Raw genomic sequence first — 16,091 nt, 5'->3', positions numbered from 1 at the left:
TGTGTGTGTGTGTGTGTGTGTGTGTGTGTGTGTGTGTGTGTAGGGGTGGAGTTCGGATGGCTCAACTGCTCTGGAAAGGTGCTTGGAAAAGTACGTGTCACCGGGACCTCTCGCTTGTGATTCCTGAGCATTCCACAAGGGGGCGGCAGCCTCCAGATCCCACTGGATGAGGAGGATCTGGACACAACAGGGGGCCAGGGGTCTAGAGGCGCCCTCACCATGACAACTTCTCCTGGGATCGGCGTGGGTAACCTGTCCCGGAATCGCACGTTTAGTTCCTTGACTGGCACTAGCAACGCCAGGGTGAGCGCCGAGATGGTCAGTTCTGCAGGACTGCTCTGGGACAGGGCGCTGAGCACCGCGGCCAGCGTCTGAGGGCAGGGACAGTGTGCAAAGGCCGAGTGCCAGCGTTAACTGACCCCGAGGGACTCAATACCAACCCACTAGACTAGGACAAAAACTCTCTCTCCAGCGGCCATTAAGGCTTCTACGTCCCCAGCGCTCTCACGCAACGCCGTAGTTCCTTGCATTCATTCCTTGTTGCCTACCCTAACCCCTTCACCCTCCGTCCGTATCGAGTCACCCTTTTCCATCTAGAAACCTCTTTTCCCACCCCCACCTTGAAGAGAGAAAAGCAGCCGATCTGGCGTGGGAGAGACAATCCTAAAAGGCTTGGCAGCTGGGACACCAGCACGTGCAGCGCGGCCCCGCTGGTCAGCGCCTTGACCACAGGCTCAGATAGAAAGGTGGACAGGACACCAAGCTGCAGCACGAACATTCCCAGCTGTAGAGAAGGCGGCGGGAGATGGAGTCAGGGCGGGGTGCGAAACCTCCAACAGACCAGCTTCCCCACAGTACATCTGCCACTCGGGACCGGAAGCCAAGTCCAGGAGTGTTTTTACTCTCCCCTCCATCCTCTGGCCCAATTGTGTTGGTCCTTTTCGGTGGACCCATCCCCTAAGGTCCTCACGCGGGTCGGGTCCTCGCTTACCATTAGCGCCCCACTCCCGAAGGCCACAGCGGCTGCCGCCCCAACTCTCCGAGCTTCCAGTTGCTCCCTTTCGATTCCACTGAGGTTCCCCGCGAGGGGTTCGGGCACCACCCTCTCGACTACAGAGCCGGTCATTAGACTGAGTACTGCGAAAGTTCCTGCAGCCATGAGCCAAATGCAGAGATTAGCAGTCGTGCGGCCTGGGGCAGAGCAGCAGCCGTGACTCCCACAGTTCTGGAGCTTCGCGTGCGTCCCATCCGCTCTCTCATGAGAGATCACGAGCTGGGGCAGAAGCCAGGAACCGATGCGGAAAAGAGCGCACCCAAGAAACCAGTGGGCAAGGAGAAAAGAGCTTACCCACTGGCAAAAAAGTGCCCCTTCCACGCGCTCTCACTGGACCGTGAGCGGACTGTGCACCTCTTTCCCTTCAAGGTCATGGTCCCTTAAGTTGTTTCTTTTAACCAAATGTCACAGGGGACAAGGAGATCCTTGTAAATTGTTGCCTCTGTACCCACTCTAGCAAGCCTGGGGAGGTGACAGAGTTCTGTGCAAAGGGGGTGGAAATGGGTTGGGGATCCCAAGAGAGGGGAGACAGAGAAGGGGACAGAGGGTAATACAGCCCCAAAGCTTCCGAGTAGTAGCCTTGCTAAGGTGTGTTTGACCCTTGCTTTTAATCCCAGCATGAGGTGGCAGAGGCCAGAGTTTGAGACCACCTGGTCTGTGGGGAGCTTCAGACCAGCTAAGATTGAGACGCTATCTCAAAGGGGGTGGAGGAGATGCCTCAAGTCCCTGTCTATTTTCATCCCAAAGAAAAGCGAAGTCATGAGCAGTCTGGCCACTCACCAGTGGACAGGTGTCTCCCAGTGCCCAGCAAACTATAGATGAGGACAGGAAAGAAAGACGTGTAGAGTCCGAACACCGGGGGCACCGAGGTCAGGAGGGCAAAAGCCATGCCTGGTGGAAAAGTAGAAGGAATTGGGGTGGGGTGGGGGTGGGGATAAGGGTGGTGATGGCGGGGTGCACAACCTCCAGATACTGCCTTTCCCCACACTCTTGGGCTGGCACCAGATACTATCAATTATGACACCGGAGGGAACGGAAAGGTTAATGGGCCTCGGTGGGAGGTCGTGAGGCTGACAAGGTCACAGATCCTTGCCCACATCCTGGGTGGCAGGTTTTGTGCCTCTTTCCAATTCTCTGAGGTGGAACAGAGTCCAGTATATCTCACAGAATTGCACAGATGAGGAGGGATGGGGGTGGGGAATTATGATGGAGTCCCTTAGTCCTCCCAAACTGAACCTCAAGTTCTCCTCTCTGATCCTCCCCCCTGCAGGGACACAACTCCACCACCTCAGTACTGGACTCCCAGCTCCCCAGGGTCCTTCCCTGGAAGCGCCCCATAACTTGGAATTCCAGCAGGCTGGACTTGGGCATCCTTACCCTGGGGCACGTGCACAACGCCCACGGTTACTCCAGCCACAGCATCTCCGAGCAGCCAGGCTCGCCAGCGGTATTGGGGCAGCCAACGCAGCGGGGGCAGCCTTGCCAGCAGCACGCGCCACGCCCCCGGCCCAGAACAGGCGCTGGCTCGCCTCCTCCGCAGCCTGCACAGCCAGGGTTGGCAGGGCTCGGCTGGCAGCTCTGGCTCCTGCTCTGCGCCCCCGAAGAGATCCTGGAACCGAGCGTGGGTGAGAGGTTCCCTGAACCTTGAGCTCAGCGGAGACTTAAGGTCGGAAGCCTCTTCCGGATCTGAGCAGGTCCCAGAGGCAAGTGGCCCACTCATTTTGTCCTTGGCCCCCTGCAGCATCTCCTGGTCTTAAATACCCTCTGTTCCATCAGCTCTGAGCCCGCCTCTATAAAGCAGGGTCCAATCGGGACCTGTAGGGAGTACTCTCTAGAGTACCTCCTTGGGTCAGGCTTGGGTGGGAAAAGTCCCTGTGTTAGGCGTTTCCTCAGAGATCCTTAGTTAGCTCTGACTGCCTAAGAACCTGGGGCCTGCTGTGAGGATGTTGAGAAACCACCGGGAGATAAGAGACCCACAGTCACTTCCAGTGACCCTCACCGCTTCGTGGGGGGTGGGGAGGCGTTTTTTTCTTCATCTGCACTTTGACCAAAGTCAGAGCTTGTTCCTTTGGGTCACAGGTCTTTCCCTGAGCGAGCCTCTGCATTCCTCCCCCCCCCAACACCACTGGAGCACAAAATTCTCAGCCAGTTGGGATTCCCCACACAAATCCCATTCCTCATGTGGCAATCGTGCCCCAAGAAAAGTACAAGGGGCTTTACTGTTTTATAAGCTGTGCATGGTGAGCGGGACAGGGACAGAGAACCATTCCGCCCTCTCTCTAATACAGGCGGCTGGGTCTGATTTAGGGAAAGACTGAGCTAACAAAGACATTTTTATTTTATTCGTTAGGAGCCCAAAAGTCCTCTAATACTATTCCTTGCATCCAGTGGTATTCTCAAAGTAGGCATTTAGAAGTACATGATTAAACTAAGGGCATGCCGTGTGCTGCTGGAACTGCTGCCCGTTGCCGCCTTGGCTACCCTGTCACCACTGGTACTGGTGGGCCTGGCTGCCCCAGGGGCACGAAGGGTCCGTCCACCCCACCTCATGTACCCCTGAAGAGACACAAAGGTTCTGAGCCCCAGGATTCCACCGTTTGCCATCATTCACTCAGAGATGCTCTGGCATTCCCATCACTCTGTGGTTCCCCCAGTCCCTGACCCCAAAGCCCAGGGTGGGGTCCAGAGAGGGTGGGCCTCTCTTCTTCAATTCCTCCTATTGTTCCCCAGAAATCTTATCTGGGCTTCACGTCCTGTCTCCCCCTTAAAGATCCCTCCCCTCATTGTCAGCCAAGGAGACCTGAGGTCCACAGGGAGGCTCCCACATCTCCCCACCCCACCCCGACCCCAGTAGTCTATTGTCTGCTGAGGAAGCCCCAGTGCACGTGACTGAGCCCAGGGGACTGATGGACATGGTGGACACACAGATACATAGGGACCCAGAGGTGGTCAGCTGGGTCTCTGCACGCTTGGCTTGGCTGTCCCTGTTCTGTGCCAGAAGCTGGGAGGGGCGAAGACATCTTCGGCTTAGCTCCGGGTTTAAATCCATTCCTACTCAGCGTGCACAAACCTTACCCCGTCCCCTCAAGGTGGCAAAGAAGACTCCAGAGCTGCTCCATCCTCGCATCCTTCAGCAGAGCATGGACGCTGCAGAGGAAAGGTACCCGGGGTGTCTTGTGCTTTTAGATCTAAATGCTGTGAGTAGTAGGGGTCGGAGAACAGTGAGCCTCCTGCTGGAGTCTGAACCAAAGGATAGATCTAGAACCCAGAGCCCTGAATAAACGGGAGAATACATTAAGAGACGTTAAGATTTTCCCTAAGCCTGAGGTCTGGACTGAGAGGTGCTGCAATTGATTAGAGGTGAAGGGCAAAGACAGAGGTCTCTTATCTTCTAATTCTCATTCTATTATTTTTGAGGGAGGGTCTCACTCTGTAGACCAGGCTGGCCTCCAACTCAGAGATCTACTTGCCTCTCTCTGTCTCCCGAGGGCTAGGATTAGTGGTGTGTGTCACTACATCCAGCTTCTACCCTCTTCTTATCACCAGGGCCCTCCTCAAACGACCGTAGCCAGCAGACTTCTTCTATGCCACTTTACCAACCCATTCCCACGGCAGCCTCGACATCTCCCTCCCAAGACAACCACCTCGGTGATATAGCAAAACTTTTATTCATAAGAAAACTCGAAAACAAAATCACAGCCCAAGCCAGTGATTTCTATCTGGTCCCTGCCCCCGCCCCCTGCCCTTGCCCTCCCTCCAAGCCCCTCACATCCTCCATCTGAGTGGGTCCTGGTGCATGCAAGGAGCGGAACGGACAGATCCTGTGTCCCTCGGGCAGAAAAGAGTCCTTTCAGGTCTAGATACTGCCCTCCACGTTGGGTTGGTCTTCCCTCCCAGCCTCTCCCATCCTCTATATGCTGTGAAGAATGGATTCTGGCACATTGCCAGGATTCCCCCCAAATCCATCGAGGAGTCATGCCTGAGCCAATAGCACTGCGAGGCTTTCGGGGTTACAGCTCATCTTCATCCAGCTTGGCGAGCCTGGCCTGACAGGGAGGAGTGTTCACAGTGGGAAGGGCTGGAGAGTCATGAGGAGTCTGGAGGGCATCACTGAGAGCCTGAAGAAAGATTCCAGTCAGAGGGTCAGCCAGGGCCACCAGCCTTCCCTCACCCCTCTCTCCAGTTAAAAACCTTAAAGATTACTCTTGCCCCAGAATGAAAGAGAAGAAAGTAAGGATGAAAATTAGGAAAGTCACACAAAAGGATAGTGGTGGAATAAGGAAATGGGGTGTGGGTGGGGACAAATGCCCTCCCCTTTCTGCCCCAGTGGGAGACTATTCCCCATACCTGTGTATCCAGGGGCAACTGCACTCTGGACACCTCCCCTCTGGGCAGAAGCAGCAGGGAGGGGAGAGAGCCATTGATGGGTGTGTGCATGCTGGCCTGGGCCAGGTCTCCAGGCCGTATTCTCCCAGGGCTCCCTACCCCAGGCCCTCCTGGTCGCCCCAGGCTGTTGGTCTGGCTCTCTCGTCTCTGGTATTCAATGGGTGACTGTAATGCTGGGCCGAGGGAAGGAATAGAGCTGTATTACAGAAGAGGCAGCTCACTCTCCCTGCCTCCCCTTCTTCCTCGTTTGGCCAATGTAAGGTGCTTGGAACTTTAGAGGGTTTGGATGGGTGTAGGATGGAGAGAAGCCAGGCTAAAAGAAGCAAGGGTTGGAGACTGGGTGGCTGGGGAAGGGGGTTCAGGAGCTCAAACAGCTTTGGGAGCCTCTGAAGGGAGAGGACGGGACCTTCACCGTTGAGAAAGTCACGCTGGCTTTCCAGGATCTGGGCCACTTGCTTGATCCAGGCTTGACTGACTGCAGGGTCTGAAGCCTGCAGAACGTAGCGCTGAATCCCACCTTCTGGCCCTCTAGAGGTCAGCGCAAACCGGCAAGGGTTGCCTTGGAGATTCCCCTCCAGCCCTAGGCAGCTCACCTGGATTGGCGATCGCAGACAGCTCTCAGATTCTGCAAGCCCTTCCATGAGCCCCAAGAGCCTCGCCTCATCGGGGCTGCTTTCTCCATACTGCTCCGCCCCACCCACCCCATCGGGTCTCCTCCCTCCATATGCCCCGCCCCACCTTGATGCTGTTCTTGTACACATAGCCAGGCTGCGCGCCACCTCGGCCTCCTCCTCCCAGGGCCTCACTGAAGATAACGATTTGCTCGAACAGGAAGACACGCCTCTCCCGACCCCGGGAAGAAAGCAGACCCCCAGCTTCAGGCTCTGTAACCAAGAATGTGTCCTGGCCCAAGAGCTTCCCCTGAGCAGTCAGTTTTCCCTGGAACCGAAGGACATGGCCTCTGAGAAGGCGCAACAAGAGTTTGCAAAGAGGATCATCAGCTTCTCTCCCCTCCCCCACGCCAACGCGCCCAAGGAGGTAATTCCTCATAAGGATCCAGAATACTAAGACCTGAGCTCAACCGCAGTTCACTGCTGTGCCCCGCCCCATTCCTGTACCTCAAATCCCCGAAGTCTCCCCAGGGACATCATATCATTGCATCGCTTAGGTACGAAGCACATGACCTCCACAGCTTGCTGGGACACAGGTGAAGAGAGGCAATGTTAGACATTGTTACTGGCAGGGAAGTTCCTTTTGAGAGAGCCCACCCCAGGGGCCTCTCCCTGAAAGCAGACATCCCTGAACCACCCGGAGACTGTGGTACCCACAAGATGAAGAGGATGAGGCAGATACAGTGTCCTGGGGACCTCACCTCCAGCTCCTCAGTATCCATCCCAGCTCTTCTGTAATACTTTAGGAAATCCTATAACATAAAGAAGAAAGCTCTGTAGAGCCTGTCACCAGTCAGCTGTGTCCCCAGGGAGAAGGGTGGTCCTATCCCCAGGGACTAGGGCAGTCCTGTCCCCAGGGAGAAGGGTGGTCCTGTCCCCAGCCATGTCCCCAGGGACTAGGGTGGTCCTGACCTTCAGCAGCAACTGGTATTTCATGATTCGCTGCACTGGTTTAATGAGGAGGTCATTGAGCTGCAGTCGGTGTCCCAGCTGCTGCCTGAGCTCCTGGGGACAGGGACAGGGCAGTCACATAGCCTGAAAAGCCTATTCACGCTGATCCAGTCCTTCTTTCCCCCAAGGCACCTCAGCCACTGACCTCAAAGTAGCTGTCCCCAAACTCTGAGAGCACGTGCTCTGACTTGGGTTTGTTCTGGCAGTACACCACATACATATGCAGTCGGCGCTCCTAGCGGGGGTAATGTTGAAGAAAGTGGGGGTGGGCGGTGACAAGAGGGAACCTATCTCCACAGAACCCAGACCCACCCCCAGCCCTTCTTCCCCTGTTACCGCCCAGCCTCACATGTTTGATGAACAGCTGAGCCAACCAATCAGGATCTTTCAAACACTGCTGCAGCTCCTGCAGGAAATAGCTGGAAGAGTTGAGAGAGAGAGAGAGAGAGAGAGAGAGAGAGAGAGAGAGAGAGAGAGAGAGAAGCACCTCAAACACTCCTCGGAGCGCTCACCTCCAAATGTCCCAGTCCCAGATTTTCAGCTACATGCCCTAGTCACTCTCCCTACAGAACACCAGTGGCTCCTTGAATCACATCGGACCCATGATTCCAATATGGAGTCAAGGACAGATTGCCAGAAAGCGCCCTTCCCCTGCGCCTGGCTCAGGGCTCCATCACTCACTCTCGGTGCCACTCATAGATCTGCTGAATGTTCCCAAACACAATCCTGTCACGACCTCGGAGACTCTCAGGGACCCCCTGAGTAGCCATGGTAGCCATGTAACCCTGTGGGAAGGATGAGATAGATGGGACTATGATTACGTAGGCTCAGGCTCAGCCTAGGGTCGGCCCTGCACCAAGTCCAGTAGAGGGATTCTGGAAAATGGCCCGAGGGAGCCACCTATCTTAAAAATATCCCCAAGCAGAGGGAAAGGGTCAGTGGGCCATGGCTGGGGGGGGGGGGTAAAGAGTACCCTGAACAGCTAGCCTCGCAGACTGAAGGACCAGACAGACGGGGGGGGGGGGAAGCGAGAACTACCTCTACAATGTGTCCCAAGTCGTCCACATACATTCTTTCTGTTTCCACCAGCTCACTCAGGACAAACCTAGAGAGCACAAGGGCACCTTCACTTCAGAGTGTGGCTACATCCTTAGTTTAGCCTGTTCTTGCACTAAAAGAACATCACCACAGCCACGTCAGAGGGCAGTAAAACAGAAGGGATCTTGGGGAAGTTCAGCAAACGAAGCACCCTGTGAACTTACATACTCCTTTCCAGAGCCGTCTTCTTCTGCTCTTCCTCATTCTTGGGAGCTTGAGACAAAGTTTCCTCTTCAGTTGGCTGGAAGGTAGGAGGTGGGCAAACAGAGGAAGACCTTTTAGTGAGAAGGAACTTCTCAGATCTATTCCTCTGATTGTTTTAAGACCTGTTTATAGCCTGACAGTGGTGGCGCACGCCTTTAATCCCAGCACTTGGGAGGCAGAGGCAAGCAGATTTCTGAGTTCGAGGCCAGCCTGGTCTACAGAGTGAGTTCCAGGACAGCCAGGGCTACACAGAGAAACCCTGTCTTGAAACAAACAAAATAAAAAATAAAAAAGGACTTGTTTGTAAGATCTACATAGGTACATATCTACATAGATAGAGTCTCTCTAAGTAGTTCTGGCTGTCCTAGAACTTGCTGACCTTGAACCTACAGACATCCTTCTGCCTCTGCCTCCGGAGTGCTGGGATTGACATTTATTATTATTATTATTATTATTATTATTATTATTACCATTTTTACATTATGGGGCCATGTGTAGAAACCCAAAGAGTCCAGAAGAGGGTGCTGGTGCTTTAGAGCTGGAGATACAGGTAGTTGTGAGTCATGTGACATGTATGCCAAGAACTGAGGTTGGGTCCTCTGGAAGAGAGACTAGTGTCCTTAACCAGTGAGCCATGCCTCTAGTCCCTGAACCGATTGATTTTGAAACATGATCTCATACAGCACAAGAGAGCATGGGACTTGATCTGTAGCTGAGGTTGGCCCAAAACAGGTGCATGTCACATGCCCAGCTCTATTTCTTCACCTGTGCCTTGTCTCCAGGACCCTCCAGCAATGTAGTCAGTAATGTCAGTTCAGGCAGCTCCTGTCCTGTGGTTAAAGTTGGCTCCAGCATCCAGTTCTGGACAGAGAGAGATCCAGTGACGGGTGGTGAACAGTAGATGGGTTCCCCAATGGCCAGTGACCCCAACCTTCACTCTTTCCCAGGGTCCTTCTTCTGTGGGATTCCCTGCTCACCTCACATTGTCCGGTCTGACCACTCTCTGCCTCAGTTTCCACACTGAGACAATGTTTGGAATGATCCAACCATCTCCTCAGGCCAGTTACTGGTCCAGGGGGAATCGGAGAACATGGATCGGAGCTGAGGCCAGAGCTGGGGCCAGACAGGGCAGCCAGCCCCGAGACAGCAGACGCTGACACACTCCCCTCACTGACGGCAATAGAATAGGATTCTGATGGGAGGAAAACGACAGGAGTGATGGGCTCTGGCCCGGCTCTGGAGTCCTAGGGGAACCCCATGGTGTCCTCTCCATGGTGGTCAGACCCTGTCTCCCAGGGTCCCCTCATTTGCCACCTTCCTTTGAGTTGGCCAGGATAGAAATCTTTGCGAGGGCACCTGGGGAGGAAGGACTGTAAGCACTTGGCTCCCAGGTCTGTGCTCCTCCAGTTCCATGTGGAGGTTCCCCATATCCTGAGCATAGCACAGATATGGGGGTGGGGGCAGCCATCTGGGCAGCCACTGGAAACTGGGGGTAGCCATCTGCTTCCCCACAACCCTCCCCCTAGCGATAGGTACAGACCATTCTCCCGGAGAGGGGCGAGAACAAAAGAATGTAGCTGTCTGCCACCTCCAGCCCCTCTCCTCCCACTCCAGTAATTACTATATATATTGTTTTGGACAGCCCCCCTCTCCAGCGCATGCACATACCAACCCAGGGGGCAGTGAGGACAGCTCAGCCGGGCTATCTTTGGCCAGCAATTGGGAAGAGCTGCAATGTGAGTTCTTATAAAACCCTTCACAGGTAGGTAGATACCCCTCGCCCCACCCCCAGCCCACCATTCCTCTGCTCCCTTTTCGGAAGACTTTTAGCCCTGTGATCTGAGACACAAGGTTCTGGGCCTCAGGCGATCACAAGAGAATTTACCCTCCTGGCTAACTGACTATAGGAAAGAAATGGGTCCTCTGACCCTTCCTCAACTTCCTCAACTTGAATCAGCAGGAATCTAGAAGTGGAAAAGGACCTTAGACATTCTCTGTTAAATCATTTTTTTCTGGAAAACACACGTACAAGCTCCAGCCCTAAAGCCCTGGGCTAGAGTAAGCAGATGCCCTAACCCTAGCTCAAGCTCAATGCTGGCCCCCTCAGACCTCGCACTCACCACGTCCCCCCCGGGAGAAGCAGCAGCCGCATTTTGCCAGCACTTTTCGAATCACACGGGGACAGGCACAGCGACCCCCTTTGTGACCCCCCCGCATGGCGCCCGGGGCCCCCCGCACCCACCACCCGGGCCGGCCATGCAGGGGGAATCACGGGGGGCGGGGCGGGGAGGGCGCAGGGCGCACACCCCCCTCCCACCCTCCGGGGTCCAGGCTTGGGGAGGGGGGGAGGAAAAGGATGGGAGGCGGGGGTCCAGGAGTAGACGGAAGTCGAGGCAGGGGAGTCTGAAGGGAGGGCGTGCGGGGCTGGGCCGCGGAGTTGGGCGGGGAGGGTTTCCGGAACCCCGGCGGTGCGGGGCCCAGGGTCCAGATGTCCAGCCAGAGGAAGGGGTGATGGGGGAGGCCCGGCCGGGATGCGACAGCCGCTCCAGCTCCGTCTCCGGCCTCGGCTTAGGGGTGGCTCTAGGCCCGGGCAGGGAGGTGCGGGGGCCGATTCCCGGAGCCACTGGAGCCGCGCGGGCCGGGGCCGAGCAGCGAGCGGAATAACAGGCCGGGCCGCGGTGCTGCCGCGGGGCGGGGCCTCTGCGGCCAGGCTCCGCCCCTCCGCGCTTCCCCAGCCCCCTCCCCCAGGCACCTCCACGCTCGCAGTCCGGGTCCCCAGACCTCCGCCCCTCCTCTCAGGCCTGGGCTCCCTCTAGCATCCCAGCTGCAACTGCAGGGCGCTGGGCTGGGTGGGCGAGAAGGCTGGAGGTGGTGTCTGCCTCGCTCGCCCCTTGGACTCTAAGATGAAGGATTCGCGGGATGGGGCCTTGTTGTGTGTGAAAGGTTCTGAGGTTCTGGCTGTCTCCCCCGCCCACCCACCCCCCATGTCCCGAGCAGAGCTTGCGTGTCTGGGGAACACTTTGTAGGGAACACAGCCCAGGTGCCGCCCTCTCCCCCGACCCATCTTTCCTCCAGGCCCCAGAACTCCAGCTAAAACTAATCACCAATTAAGGCGAAGTCCGGGCGCCTGGGCTGGCCCAGGGCCAGGGGTGGGGCGCGGGGACACTCCACTCCGCCTTCGGGGGCTCGGGACCCGCCGAAGTGAGGACACACATCGGGCTAGAAGAGAAGCGTGGTGTCTGCGATTTAATGGTCCCATGCAAATTAGGTGCAAGCCTTTATGCTAATATGAACAGAATCTATCTGAAGTCACCACTTTGCGCAGGATGGCAAATTGTGCCCCACCCAAACCCAGCTTCTTACCGGGCTGCGGAGCCCAGGCGAGGACCTCACGTTCGTGCTCCCCTGTCTGATCCTCCTCGGTACAATCACTCTCTGTCTTGGTACTCCCAGGCCCTAAGGGATCTCTCTCCGGGGGCTGCCGAGACAGAGTCACTGTAAGGACCCTTTCCTAGGCTGCCATGACCTCCCCCTTCTTCTCTTCCCCCTGTCAAAATGCACATTATTCTGAAAGGGTCAACCAGAACTTGGCATATGACCCTCATAACTGAATTTATGGATCCTTGCGAGTGCTCCATATTAACTTTTGTTTGCGGGGAAACTGAGTCGTGGAGTGCAATTCTCCTAAAGTCTTCTAAAGACCCCCGACCCCACCCGCGGTCCCTCCTCCTTACCCCCTCCTGCCCGGGTACGGCGCATGCGCGAAGCATGCCCCCCATGACCCCCAGTATCCGGTCAGTGCGGCCAGGGGTGGGGCGGTCCGGGGGCTTCATGCTGGACCCCTACCCTGCTTCAAGTTTCAGGGCCGAGGGGCTACGGAAGCTGGGGGGTTCTGAGGCCTGCGTGCGTCCGGGGAGTTGCTACTGCCGAATCCGCCCCCCTGCCCGGCTCCGCCCCGGCTCCCACCGCAGCCAAACTTCTCAAAAGGGGTAGGGTTGTTCCTTTCTCCACAAACTGAACGACAAACAAACCCCTCTTAATCCCGATTCCATCAATCCAAGTGTGGCCTAGGGCTTTGCAGGGTTATTGCAGCGCCCAGCGTTAGCTCTGCCAGAAGAGAGTGACTCCTAGGAAGAGAAAGGGTCCACTCAGGCAAGCAAGGATTCCCCATTACCCCATCTCCTCAGCGGGCCCACACCCCACCCCCACCCTGCCCAAGGAACAGAAGACGGGTGTGGCATAGAGTTGCATATTTCACTTTATTTTTATTAAATTAAAAGCTACAGTCTGGCAGCAATTCCAGATTGGGGGGGGGGCAGTGAGGAGGCTCCTTATAGGGGCAGAGAAGAGCGAGAGAAAGACAGACTGACAGAGACAGACAGAGGAGAGAAAGGGTCCGTTAAGGTAGGACTACTGTTATCTTAACACACAGCTGGCTGGGGGAGGCGGCTAATATCAGTCCAAGGTGAGACAGTATTCAGGAACTGGAGGTCAAGAGACCCCACCCTTCCTACCCAGGTCCTTTCTCAGCTTAGTCACTGGAGCACGGTACATACCAGGAAAAGCCAAGGACACTGGAGAAGCAGGGGCAGGGAAGATATGTACACCACGGAGTGCGGGACCAGAGCCTTGGAAACCAACCAACCTCTGCCGGAGCACTTGGCCAGTGGGGGGCAGGGGAAGGGACTGTGTCCCCTTCCCCTCTGAGCTCCCACCCCAGTCAGACATATCCCCTCAAGGATGGTGTGGGGGCAGAGAGAGGGGGGAGCAGAGGCTTCCGTTGGATCCTAGTAGAGGACAGCGGGGGCCTCGGCAGAGGAGCCGCCGTCCTTCAGTCTGTCCGTCCTTCACCTTCAGTCGTCAGTGATACCCTTGGCTCTCAGTTCCTCCTGCACCCTAGTCAGGTAGGTTGGGTCCGGATACCCAAACCTGGGCCAAAGAGAAATGAGGATCAGAGTTAGTTGTTTGGACTTGATCGTCCTTACCCACCCTCATTTTGAGTGACTCAATGGGGGCCAAATTCAGACCCCTCCCACTTTCCATGAGGAGGGACCTCCAAAACCAAAATAACCCAGCCAGAATATGCTTTTCGGGTGGGGAGGGGAGGTGTTAAGCTGAACACATCAGGACCAGGATGAAAAGAGACTGAGAGGGTGTGTGGCTCCCCCAAATTAGAAATGGTGAAAGGGAGAAGCCATGGAGAGGGAGATGAGGAGTCGCACAGCTGGGGTCCCCCTGTGCAGCTGGTCTTGTGGTGGATGTCGTTCCAAGTGATGACATTGGGTCTCCCTGTAGTCATGGACGTGCCGATGGTGAAGGTGAGGCGCTGGTCAAATGCCTTTCGGAACAGGGTCAGCACCTTGTTGCCCTCGGGGCAGTCCGGGAGGTAGGCCACCCGTGTGGTACCAGGGTACCGAACTCCTGGGTTGGGGTGTTCAGCCTGAGAGGAAGAGGAGGCAGAGAGCAGCTGGCTGTCTCAAGGGCCTGGGCACCAGCGAGGGGTCAGTCTGCTCTGCCTTTTGTCCGTGCATTCCCAGCAGACTGACAGACAGACAGCCTTCCAGGGACGGGATGACTTGGAGCCTGGGCAGGAAGAGGCTGTATCTAGACACAGTCCTTATCATTAACCCCTCAAGTCTCAAGTCAGGGACAAATGGACGTTCAGAAGTGATGATAGTTACTTCCCAGATAAATCAGCACAGCCGAAACAACTAAGAAGAGCATGTCTTCCCCATCCCCTCCTCCTCCTAAAATAGCACTGCCTCTGCCTCTTATCTCCCTTTTTTCTTCTTCTTCTTCTTCAGAGTTTCTCTGTTCCTGTGAACCGGCTGGACATGACTCTTTGTCCAGCAGGAAGACATCTGCCTTCAGCTCTTATTGTCATATAGTCTGCAACAGAGCAGCACTCCCAATGGTTAGCGCAGCCAGGTTCGCTTCCTGCTGTGCCTCCCTTCACCTGGGCTTTGCCTCCACAAAGAGTCTGTCTCACCCACTCGAGTCAGGGTACTAGTGGGCAACCTTTCTCTCATGCCCAGTTTCAGGTTTGTTTTTTCCTTGTTAGATTTGGCTTTCTTGGGGGTGAGGACTGAATTCAGGGATAACCCGGATGATAGGCTACTACCGCTCAGCTACAGTCCAGCCTTCACACCTGAGGGGTTTTGTTTTGTTTTGTTTGTTTTTTGTTTTTGTTTTGTTTTTCGAGACAGGGTTTCTCTGTGTAGCCCTGGCTGTCCTGGAACTCACTTGGTAGACCAGGCTGGCCTTGAACTCAGAAATCCGCNCACTTGGTAGACCAGGCTGGCCTTGAACTCAGAAATCCGCCTGCCTCTGCCTCCCGAGTGCTGGGATTAAAGGCCTGCGCCACCAGGCCCGGCCCACAGCCTGAGTTTTACATCTGCCTGTTGGGTCATGGCAATAAAACAGTGAGGCCTCAGGAGATGGCCCCTCCCCCACAGCTCCAGAACATTAAGTCCTAAGGCATGCTGGGAGACAGCAAGAGTGCACCATGTCTAACAACAAACTCTCTACACTGCCTTTTTTTTTTTTAAGTCAGAGACAGTGAACTTGGAGGAACCCAGCGGGTTGGGACTGTGACCTCTTACCCCCTGGACGCCAGGCGGGAAGACATATTGGATGACAATGGTGCCGTACTTCTCGTAGCTGGGCAGCAGGAGGGTGGCGTCCTTGGAGACCAGCATCCGCCCGTTCTGGGGCTGGTTGCCCACCAGCTGCCCGTAGAATCGGCCGCACATGGGGCAGGCCTTTTTCACCTGCAGGGCCCGTGTGATGCAGCCCTCACAGAAGGAGTGCCTGCACTTCTCCAGCGTCTTGGCATTCTGTATCTCCCCCAGGCAAATGGGGCAGGTGGTTTCCTGCTCTTCAGCGTCCTCTCTGAGACGAGGAGGGAGTGGAGGGGGCAGGGGAGGAGGAGGAGGGGGTAGCCCTCTTGCCCCTGGGGGCAGGAGTGGGGCTGCTCGGAGGGGAGGAGGGCCTGGGCGGTGTAGCTCGGGGTGTTCCCCTCCACCCCCCAAAGCCAAGCAGCCCATGAGCTCCCCCTGCCTCTGGGCTTTCTTTAGCTCTTTCTCTGCCTCTTTCAATAGCCCCTTGAGAGCCTTCCTGGCCAGATAGAGCCCATTGGGAGGGGCTGGGGGAGGACCCTGTGGGGACAGCTGGAGCACGTAGATGTCAGAAGTCTCGCCATCTATGAGGATGGACACCCGGTGCTCCTCCCGAAGCCGGGCCAGCCGGGCTGGGGTCTCCTTGCTCAGGAAGTCCCACACAGGCTTGGAGACAGTCACTTTGTTCTTGCAGGAGCCTCCACAGGCTGCCATTCTGGACAGGACGAACGACACTGCCCCCAGGGTGAAAGGGACTCAGAGTGGGGAGTCCCCATTTGACAGATAAATGTGCCTCCTACTTCAGGCTCCTTCCGAACCCCCTGTGTTACCCGTTTCCCTCAAAGCCAACCCCCAACACTGCCCCAAAACTGGTTGGTTTTCTATTTCCGCTCTGTCCCATAGCCCAGCACCCTCTGGGCACAGGTTTCCATATTTCATCATTATCTAACCGAAGCACCAGCCCTGCTTGCTTCTTTCATTTCTCCCCTGAGCACAACAACCTGCCCCTTCTCCCCATGGTGGAAAAAAAAAAAGGTTCCTCCAAAGGGAAGGAGACAGGAGACTCCCCACTCCCACCCCACCCCATCCCATCCCACCCCACCCCACCCC

At 56.1% G+C, this 16,091-nt stretch overlaps 3 protein-coding genes across 11 annotated transcripts in view; all 3 read right to left on the bottom strand.

Annotated features, from left to right (window-relative positions):
• The window catches only part of Slc26a10 (solute carrier family 26 member 10), a 9,658-nt gene extending 6,857 nt beyond the window's left edge, over positions 1–2,801 (bottom strand). For all 5 annotated transcript variants that reach the window (XM_021205661.2, XM_029542305.1, XM_029542304.1 and 2 more), the window contains exons 1-5: positions 2,432–2,801; positions 1,835–1,945; positions 992–1,149; positions 620–784; positions 219–371 (exon numbers count right to left, since the gene is read on the bottom strand). In XM_021205661.2, coding sequence (XP_021061320.1) covers positions 219–371; positions 620–784; positions 992–1,149; positions 1,835–1,945; positions 2,432–2,798 — 954 coding nt within the window. In that variant the 5' untranslated portion in view covers positions 2,799–2,801. The remainder of the gene's footprint in view (positions 1–218; positions 372–619; positions 785–991; positions 1,150–1,834; positions 1,946–2,431) is intronic.
• A 1,987-nt stretch (positions 2,802–4,788) lies between these two features.
• Positions 4,789–12,476, bottom strand: Arhgef25 (Rho guanine nucleotide exchange factor 25). 4 transcript variants are annotated; one of them, XM_029542270.1, is made up of 16 exons: positions 12,396–12,476; positions 11,728–11,842; positions 9,342–9,556; positions 9,130–9,225; positions 8,325–8,401; positions 8,101–8,167; positions 7,744–7,847; positions 7,412–7,481; positions 7,208–7,297; positions 7,024–7,116; positions 6,813–6,863; positions 6,559–6,636; positions 6,179–6,379; positions 5,853–6,033; positions 5,402–5,613; positions 4,789–5,172 (listed from the first exon to the last, which is right to left on the bottom strand). In XM_029542270.1, exons 1-16 carry the CDS (start codon positions 12,414–12,416, stop codon positions 5,065–5,067), a joined length of 1,779 nt encoding a protein of 592 aa, XP_029398130.1. In that variant the 5' UTR covers positions 12,417–12,476; the 3' UTR covers positions 4,789–5,064. The 4 variants fall into 4 exon arrangements, with proteins under 4 accessions (XP_029398130.1, XP_021060267.1, XP_021060268.1 ...); XM_021204608.2 differs by lacking the exon at positions 12,396–12,476 and adding an exon at positions 12,099–12,298; XM_021204609.2 differs by lacking the exon at positions 12,396–12,476 and adding an exon at positions 11,932–12,002 and having other exon boundaries at positions 11,728–11,843.
• A 128-nt stretch (positions 12,477–12,604) lies between these two features.
• On the bottom strand, positions 12,605–16,013 carry Dtx3 (deltex E3 ubiquitin ligase 3). Of its 2 annotated transcripts, XM_021204865.2 has the most exons (3): positions 14,967–16,008; positions 13,587–13,804; positions 12,605–13,293 (listed from the first exon to the last, which is right to left on the bottom strand). In XM_021204865.2, the coding sequence occupies exons 1-3, from the start codon at positions 15,693–15,695 to the stop codon at positions 13,218–13,220; spliced, it is 1,023 nt and encodes a 340-aa protein (XP_021060524.1). In that variant the 5' UTR covers positions 15,696–16,008; the 3' UTR covers positions 12,605–13,217. The 2 variants fall into 2 exon arrangements, with proteins under 2 accessions (XP_021060524.1, XP_029398131.1); XM_029542271.1 differs by having other exon boundaries at positions 13,201–13,804; positions 14,967–16,013.
• Between the last annotated feature and the right edge of the window lie 78 nt (positions 16,014–16,091).

The sequence above is a fragment of the Mus pahari genome, chromosome 9 (genome assembly GCF_900095145.1).
Source record: "Mus pahari chromosome 9, PAHARI_EIJ_v1.1, whole genome shotgun sequence".
NCBI lineage: Eukaryota > Metazoa > Chordata > Mammalia > Rodentia > Muridae > Mus > Mus pahari.
This window is presented reverse-complemented; position numbering and strand designations above follow the sequence as displayed.

Coding starts and splice junctions, on each gene's coding strand:
- Arhgef25 (XM_021204608.2), bottom strand. CDS start 12,197: ATGAAGCCCCCGGACCGCCCCACCCCTGGCCGCACTGACCGGATACTG. Junction 9,226..9,341: donor GTCAGACCGGACAATGTGAG/GTGAGCAGGGAA, acceptor CTCTCTGTCCAG/AACTGGATGCTGGAGCCAAC. Junction 5,614..5,852: donor CCAGCGTGACTTTCTCAACG/GTGAAGGTCCCG, acceptor CCCTCGGCCCAG/CATTACAGTCACCCATTGAA.
- Dtx3 (XM_029542271.1), bottom strand. CDS start 15,695: ATGGCAGCCTGTGGAGGCTCCTGCAAGAACAAAGTGACTGTCTCCAAG. Junction 13,805..14,966: donor TCCCGCCTGGCGTCCAGGGG/GTAAGAGGTCAC, acceptor TCTTCCTCTCAG/GCTGAACACCCCAACCCAGG.